This window comes from Lolium rigidum, chromosome 2 (genome assembly GCF_022539505.1).
Source record: "Lolium rigidum isolate FL_2022 chromosome 2, APGP_CSIRO_Lrig_0.1, whole genome shotgun sequence".
Taxonomy (NCBI): Eukaryota; Viridiplantae; Streptophyta; class Magnoliopsida; order Poales; family Poaceae; genus Lolium; species Lolium rigidum.
Genome location: NC_061509.1, coordinates 266,808,395 through 266,816,794, shown reverse-complemented (window position 1 = coordinate 266,816,794; position 8,400 = coordinate 266,808,395). Strand labels below are relative to the sequence as shown.

At 49.3% G+C, this 8,400-nt stretch overlaps 1 protein-coding gene across 1 annotated transcript; it reads left to right on the top strand.

The window, feature by feature from the left end:
- The first annotated feature begins 2,926 nt into the window (after positions 1–2,926).
- Positions 2,927–4,989, top strand: LOC124690892. The gene is made up of 6 exons (XM_047224217.1): positions 2,927–3,162; positions 3,312–3,557; positions 3,736–3,900; positions 3,974–4,190; positions 4,551–4,752; positions 4,823–4,989. The coding sequence occupies exons 2-6, from the start codon at positions 3,460–3,462 to the stop codon at positions 4,987–4,989; spliced, it is 849 nt and encodes a 282-aa protein (XP_047080173.1). The 5' UTR covers positions 2,927–3,162; positions 3,312–3,459.
- Positions 4,990–8,400: the final 3,411 nt, after the last annotated feature.

The window sequence follows — 8,400 nt, the reverse complement described above, 5'->3', positions numbered from 1 at the left end:
GGGTTTCCGTCAGTCGATCTCGTTTTTATATGGCAGGTGCGAAAGACTGAAAATACCCCTACGGGTGGAGATCCATTGCCCAACTCCAGTGCGCACCGACAGAGATTCCAGCCGCAGTGGCTAACATGCGGGGCCGGCAAAGGTGGGGCCCATATGTAGGCGGAGGCGGGTAACAATCGGCCATTGCATGGGGTTAGCTAGTGAGAGGAGAGCGAGGCGCCCTCCCCGCTCGCCTCCTTGTCGTGCACGACAGCGGCGGCCTCCGCCTCAAGCGCTCGTTGGCGACCGAGCTCCGAGGCAAGAGAATCGCAGAGGAGTGAGGGGATTGTGAGAGCGCACATCGATTGGGCAAGGCGGCTAGGGTTTCCGTCAGTCGATCTCGTTTTTATATGGCAGGTGCGAAAGACTGAAAATACCCCTACGGGTGGAGATCCACTGCCCAACTCCAGTGCGCACCGACAGAGATTCCAGCCGCAGTGGCTAACATGTGGGGCAGGCAAAGGTGGGGCCCATATGTAGCTGGAGGCGGGTAACAATCGGCCATTGCATGGGGTTAGCTAGTGAGAGGAGAGCGAGGCGCCCTCCCCGCTCGCCTCCTTGTCGTGCACGACAGCGTCGGCCTCCGTCTCAAGCGCTCGTTGGCGACCGAGCTCCGAGGCGAGAGAATCGCAGAGGAGTGAGGGGATTGTGAGAGCGCACATCGATTGGCCAAGGCGGCTAGGGTTTCCGTCAGTCGATCTCGTTTTTATATGGCAGGTGCGAAAGACTGAAAATACCCCTACGGGTGGAGATCCACTGCCCAACTCCAGTGCGCACCGACAGAGATTCCAGCCGCAGTGGCTAACATGCAGGGCCGGCAAGGGTGGGGCCCATATGTAGCCGGAGGCGGGCAACAATTGGCCATTGCATGGGATTAGCTAGTGAGAGGAGAGTGAGGCGCCCTCCCTGCTCGCCTCCTTGTCGTGCACGACAGCGGCGGCCTCCGCCTCAAGCGCTCGTTGGCGACCGAGCTCCGAGGCGAGAGAATCGCAGAGGAGTGAGGGGATTGTGAGAGCGCACATCGATTGGGCAAGGCGGCTAGGGTTTCTGTCAGTCGATCTCGTTTTTATATGGTAGGTGCGAAAGACTGAAAATACCCCTACGGGTGGAGATCCACTGCCCAACTCCATTGCGCACCGACAGAGATTTCAGCCGCAGTGGCTAGCATGTGGGGCCGGCAAAGGTGGGGCCCATATGTAGCCGGAGGCGGGTAACAATCGGTCATTGCATGGGGTTAGCTAGTGAGAGGAGTGCACAAAACGAATGATCAAGATGCACCGATGAAAAGATCTGACGGTCCACGTGCTCAAATCGTTGTGAGGCCTCCTATGAGGGGCATCTATTATACTTTTAGATAAGACTTGGAGAATTTAAAATCTAAGAACTGCTTCCACTTTGCAAACCTCTACGCATCACTGTCGCTAGCCCATATCCATACATGCAAGATACCTTTGCTTTGTTAATGGTGTTTATGTCACCTTTATGGCCGGATGTCTGCACGAAAGCGGCTTGTTCCTTCATGGATTAGTTGCTAATGCTCGATGCATACATGTCGTCAGGTTTCCCGTTTGGTAGATCAGGCGCCGCACGCATCCTCCGCTCGAATGGTGTTAGGGCATGTCTAATAGGCTCTGTATTGAGCGAATACGTAGCCCTGTATTCCTATTTTCGCTGCGATTTTCACTTCACAATTATCAGGACCTATAAACATACCTGTATTTTTAAAATCCCAAGACGCGGGAGAAATTCTTGCACTAGATACTTGTTCATCATCATACATCATACAGAACATTGCACGATCATACATTGGATCGCGACTTTTAACCTAAAACTAAACTAATCTAGGGTTACCTAGATCTACCTCCGCCGCCAGTTCGCCGGATCCCGCTGCCGCCGCTGTTGCAGTCGTCGGGCGCGCCAAGTCGCGGATGACCTAGTTGGTCATGGCGCGCGCCTGGTCCGCCTCCCGCTCGATAAAGGCCTGCACCTCGGCGATGGCGCGTGCCTGCTCCTCCCGTTGTGCCTCGGCCATGGCCTCGAGCTTGACCTCTGACTCCGCCACGGCCTAAGCGAGGGCGGCGGCCTCCTCCTCGTCATTGCGCGTGAAGACGGGGTCGCGGCGGGCTCCTCCTCCCGAGCTGCCCTCATCCGCGAAGAAGAGGTTGCGGCGGGCTCCTCCTCCTTCCGAGCTTCCCTCACCCGTGGGCAGGGCACAACGGCGCTCCTCCTCTTCCTCCCAAGCAAACTCGATGTAGAAGTCCGCTGGCATCTCCGGCATCGGAAGCATCGCCTCGTAGCACTCGCCCTCGGGCGTGAACGCCCGCAGGGACGCCGGCGCTGGGCGCTCCCAGTTCGACCACTTCCGCGCCGCCCTGCGCTTCGCTCCGATGGAGCGGACCAATTTCGCCCGCCACGCCTCATCCGCCCGGCTACAGCGGTCTCCTCCTCCCGCGCGACCACCCCTGTCCACTTCGGGAGCTTGAGCTGCTCATGGTCGCTAGGGTTGCGGTGCGGGCATCTAATTGCTCGCCGGAGGAGTGGGCGGGCGCGGCGGAGCTAGGGTTGCGAGTGAAGGTTTTGATCTCCACTCGCACCAGCAGCCTGTACTTGTACAGGTTAAGGTGGGCTGTCTGGAGGGCCGTGTAAAATCCCGTTACGGTCCGGGCTATATATGGACCCTGCTAAATGACAGCTCGTATCATGTCGAAATAATACAGATCCGATGTGATTTAGGGGGGCCGTTAGATGCTTTTAGACTGCGCAGTCCAGTCCAGGCTATATCTAAAGGCTGGGCACTGAGGCCTAACAAAGCCCACCTCGGTTAGATGCTTTTAGACTGCGCAGGTTGTGGATCGAGGAGGAATCAAAATCGAGGAGAGATTCTAAAAAAACAGAAAAATAAAAAATAAAAGTGAAGAGAGGATTGGGAGGAGGAACCGGAATTTGGAATAGAGTCGGAGTCAGGGACTGCAAATTCATATGAACTCGATTCGTCCGGGATCCGTCCGTCCGTCCGTCTATGTATGTATACACCACCTGGTTGATCGACTCAGCGCGTGATCAACAAGATCCCCGCAGATCAGAGCAGATTTAGACTGACCGGATCGCCGGACTGTGAACAAGGTATGTACTACAACTACGCTGAAATCCTAGTAGTATATGCTTAGCTGCGGCTCAGTTTCTTCAATCACACTCCAAATTCAGATCGTATTCATGCATATGTACACAGGAATCGCCCGTAATTCGTTGTAAACTACTGTCATGTCCTGCAGGCTAGGCTCGATCACCTGAGTAATCAATCAGTTCTGCCACCGCCAAAAAGCTAATCAAGCTGAGCTTCATCTACCCCGCAATAAAAAGCTGAGCTTGATCAATTACCAGTGAGCCGTGAGGTGAGGCCTATAATAACATCGACCACACATGCCTCGCGTACTGTACAAGAGGAGCCCTCCTCCTCCGGAACCTGAAGTTGAACCATGTCCGCCTTCTCCTACCTCACCATCTTATGAATACCCAGAGTATGCTCCTCATACACACTGTAGTAATTACTCTATCCATTCCATAATTCTTGTTGTAGTTTTAGTTTAAATTACTAAAACCACGACTAGAATTATGGAACATACACAGAAATTCTTTAAGTAGAAGCTGCGGACAACGATGTCCACGCCTAACATTTTCCATCAACATTTGACTTAGGTTTGAGACCATGGCTGATTACACTCCCGATGAGCATGGTCCAAGCACCCAATCCTTTGATGATACCGATGCTGATCTGAAACTCAGCAATCCTACATACACGGAACCCGAAGACGACGATTCATATCTGCGTCTTCCTACTTCACCATCTTATGGAGGCCCAGAGTAAGCTCCGTAGAAGGTGAAGATAACTAATTAGTATCCACATGTTTCCGCCTAACCTTTTTCATAAACTTAGATTTGACACCATGGCTGATTACATTCCCAATGAGCCTGGTCTGAACACCCACCTCTTGGACGATGAGGATCGGGGCATTCCTATGTACGACATTGCGGACAACTTTGATTCGTTATATAATGATGGTAACACTTTCTCCAAGGAAGATCTTGAACGGCAAACTAATAAATTTGTGGCCGCCGCACTCGACCACTACAACAGCCAAGAAAAAAACATGGTATGTTATCTAAGCCTCGATTATCTTTCTGTTCATTATTAGTACTTAAACGTAAATAGAAATTAAAATAGAACTTTGGTTGATGGTTCTTTGTAGTAGCTTGGTTAATCACTTTGTCCGGTTTCATTGATCATGATCGAGTCCCTTTCAAGGATAGCATTAGCAATGGAATTTGTCCCCGTTGAATAAATGCCAAGTAACTGTATATGCTTAATTTGGTGTGATCTTATCATGGTACATGTTCTTACATATTTTCATTCATTGCAACCTTGCTTATCTATTTAATTGTGTCTATCATTTTTTTACCTTTTAACATTATTATGCAAGAATATATCCTATTTTTTACTTGGAATATGTTAGATCAAGTATGAGCTCATCAAAGCCATCACTAGCACTGGAATCATGGATGGATGGCGCTTTTATGGTCATGTAAACTTCACAGCCAAAAGCTCTTTGGAGAATTCAAAGGAAGAGTTCTTCTTTGCAGAGCTACGTTATGTTTGTGATGATGATATATATATACCCACATGCATAGTTTCATTGGAAGAAAAAGAAAGAATTGGTCAGTTCTAATCAGAGTTTATGTCATTTTCATTTACTTTTACCCCAATGTTTTAATGTTATTTTTATAGGTGGGGTTCGGGGCATCAAAGGTAATGATGGATACCATGGCAAGGAAATTCGTGTTGACACCCAACATTGCTATGCATGCCGAGAAGAACTGATGCACCCAGAGGATGGAGCATTATATGAGACCGGTCATCATGTGGATGATTGTTATGGCTATTGTTGCAGTTGATAAGTGATTTGTATGGGAATTAGTAAGATTGTTATGAGTATTGTTGCAATGAGGGATTTCCACTTATTCCGTATCTTTAGTTGTGTTGTCATCATTTACTTGTATGTTACATTGAATTGATATATACTAATCTTTATCCCGTGCATTCATGCAACTAGTTTACTAAAAACATATACTACCTCGATCTCAAAGTTTAAGGCTTATTTTTTTCATAAAGACAAACAAAGTAAAGTTTGACCAATTTTTTTGAAGAACTATCAACAAATATCATATTTTATAGATACCATATGAAAATATGTTTCATTATATATGTATAATGCTATTGATTTTATATTTTGCATGTTAACAATTTTTGGTAAAAACTTTGAGATGGAGGTAGTAATTAGCAAAAAGACAATTTTTTGCATCTAACTCTTCAGGATTTTTACATGCAAAAAGGGTTTAGTGGGAATTTGACATATGATTTAGTATTGGTTATGCTTTTAATATATTTTTTATGAAAAGAATGTAATTCTTGGCTTTGGTTGCCACTGGGAATAAATGAATTATATATGTTATTAATAGAAAAAAATGCCCATTGGACATTTGTGCCCTTTGGAAAATATGGATAAGCAGTTGCCTTAATATCTACGATGCTTCACTTGGACTGTTGGTGGTGTTAATTTTAGAACTTCTATTTTGACATGCTTACATTCTATGTTACATCGATTCTCATACACATGTTTAATACTAGGAAGTGTTGGCACGAGGCACCGTGAGATACTTGTGAGGCATGCGGGTATTACGAATAGGTAGTGGCTCTCTCAGAGCATCTCCAGTCGCGTCCCCCAAACCGTCCCCCAAAGCGATTTGGGGCGCGCCGGACAAAAAAAGCGTTCCAGCCGCGTCCCCCAAAGCCCTTTTTTGTCCGGCGCGCCCCGATACGGTGTCCGGCGCCCCGAGCCCGTCCCCGTCCCACGGGGGACGCACCGGGGACGCCGGACACAACGAAAGCGAGGCGGGCTCCCACATGTCGGCGACTATTTGCATAAACCGTTGGTTCGCGCCTCTTTTCTCGTCGCTCCTTCCTTCCCGCGCCTCCCACCCCACCGCCGCCGCCGGATTTCCCGGCCGTTTGGGCGTCCGATCCGTGCTGCGAGTCAGCACCGTTGTCGCGGCCGGGGCTCCCGCCGGTCGTGCCGCCGCCGCCGCGTCGCCGGCGCCTCCCGGAACGCGCCATCAAATCCGCCCCACCTCCGCGCACGGAAGGTGCTCGACGACTTGCCAGGTAGGCGCGATTGGTCGCTGTTTGTTGCGTCGTCTCGCCTCGGCGCAATTTTAACCATTGATTTTGCTTTAGCCATGGACAGCGACGATGAGATGGTTGCCCTCGCTGCTGGAGGACGAGCAAGCGTTCGACGACGACCTGCGGGAGCATTTGCTGATCATCGCGTCCCTCCAGGACATGCTTGACGCCGAGGCGGAGAAGAGGAAGAGGCCGCGCCGTGGAGGATCAAGGCCGGGAAGAAGGAAGTCGAAGCCCCGGCAGAGGATGGAGGGGCATGCCATGCTGCACAACGACTACTTCGCCGACGGGGCAACACATGCCGACAATTTTCGGCGCCGGTACAGGATGAGCAAGGGCCTGTTCATGAATATCCTCCACGGCGTTCGAGAGTTCGACCCCTACTTCAAGCTCAAGCTCGACGCGGTAGGCGTTCTCGGGTTCTCATCCATTCAGAAGTGCACCGCCGCCATGAGGATGCTTGCATACGGAGCACCTGCCGATACACAGGACGACTACCTTCGCATGAGTGAGTCTACTGCCATTGAGTGCATGTACAAGTTTTGCCGAGCTGTGGTGGGAAAGTTTGGCAAATACTACTTGAGAGGGCCAACTGAGGAAGAGATCGCAAGGATCATGGCACAAAATGCTGCCAGAGGATTTCCTGGAATGCTTGGAAGCATCGATTGCATGCATTGGGCATGGAAGAACTGCCCGTTTGCTTGGCAAGGTATATACAAAGGGCGTCATGGATATTGCAGTGTGGTGCTTGAAGCTGTGGCAGATTATGACCTGTGGATTTGGCATTCTTTCTTTGCCATGGCGGGATCACACAATGACATCAACGTGTTGCAGCGGTCTCCGGTGTTCAGCAGACTAGTGGAAGGGCATGCTCCACCATGCAACTATGAGATCAATGGCCACCAATATACCAAAGGCTATTATCTAGCCGATGGTATATATCCAAAATGGGCCACTTTTGTCAAAACAATCTCGAATCCATTAGGTCTGAAGAATTCTCACTTTGCTACACGACAGGAGGCTTGCAGGAAGGATGTCGAGCGGGCATTTGGTGTGCTTCAAGCACAATTTGCCATTGTCCGGTACCCTGCTCTAAGCTGGTCTCACGACCAAATGTGGGAGGTGATGCAGGCTTGTGTGATCATGCACAACATGATCATCGAGGATGACCGCAAGAATCATGTTAGGTCACATGTTGGTCCCTATGAGTGTCAAGGACCTCTCGCGGAGGTTGATCATGAGGTGCCCGCAGATTTTGCTGATTTTGTGGTCATGCACGCAGAGATCCGTGACAGCAATGTGCATGAGCAACTTCAAGCTGATCTCGTTGAGCATTTGTGGAGGATCAAAGGAAATACCGTGGCACCTTGATGTATCATCTAGCCCTTTTTATTATATTTGATTACTTGTTTTATTGTTTGTTGTAATTTAATTTGAAAACAATCCTCGAAAACATTTTTTTCATATGCTACATTTGATATAAATGGTTTATGTGTTAAAAAAATTATTTTAAATGTTTGGGGGCGGCGTTTGGGGGACGCGGCTGGGGAGCGACGTCCCCCAAACGCGGCACGAACAAAACACGTCCCCCAAACGCTCAATCCGGCGCGGTTTGGGGGACGGTTTGGGGGACGCGGCTGGAGATGCTCTCAATGGCGTAGGGTCGTTTGTCGAGCTATACATTCAGTGTGCACTGTGGCACTGTGCAGTGCAACATAAAGTTTGATCGACCTGCATACAGTGTATGGTGGGTGTGAGAGTTGTGCTAGGAGAATTAAGAGAGGAGCTGCTGCAACCACACAGAGACGACTATCTGTACAGAAGTGCATCCACGCATGTGACATGGACTTAGTGGACTGTCTTGCATAAGAGTGACAGTTGCATAAGGAATTTAAAGCTGACTTGCACATGGAACAGTCCAAGTGAAGCATCCGTTCCTGTCCAGTTTCTAGCAATGCTAGGTAAGAGTGATAGATCCATAGCAAGGCGGCCTAATTAGTACTAGAGTAGCAAACAATTAATCCATGCTGATGCTGCCCTGAAGTTTAATACTCTAGTAATATATTTGAACAATTTGCACTAGTCTGATTTTGATATAGGAGATAGTTTCATAGAGCCAACAAAAC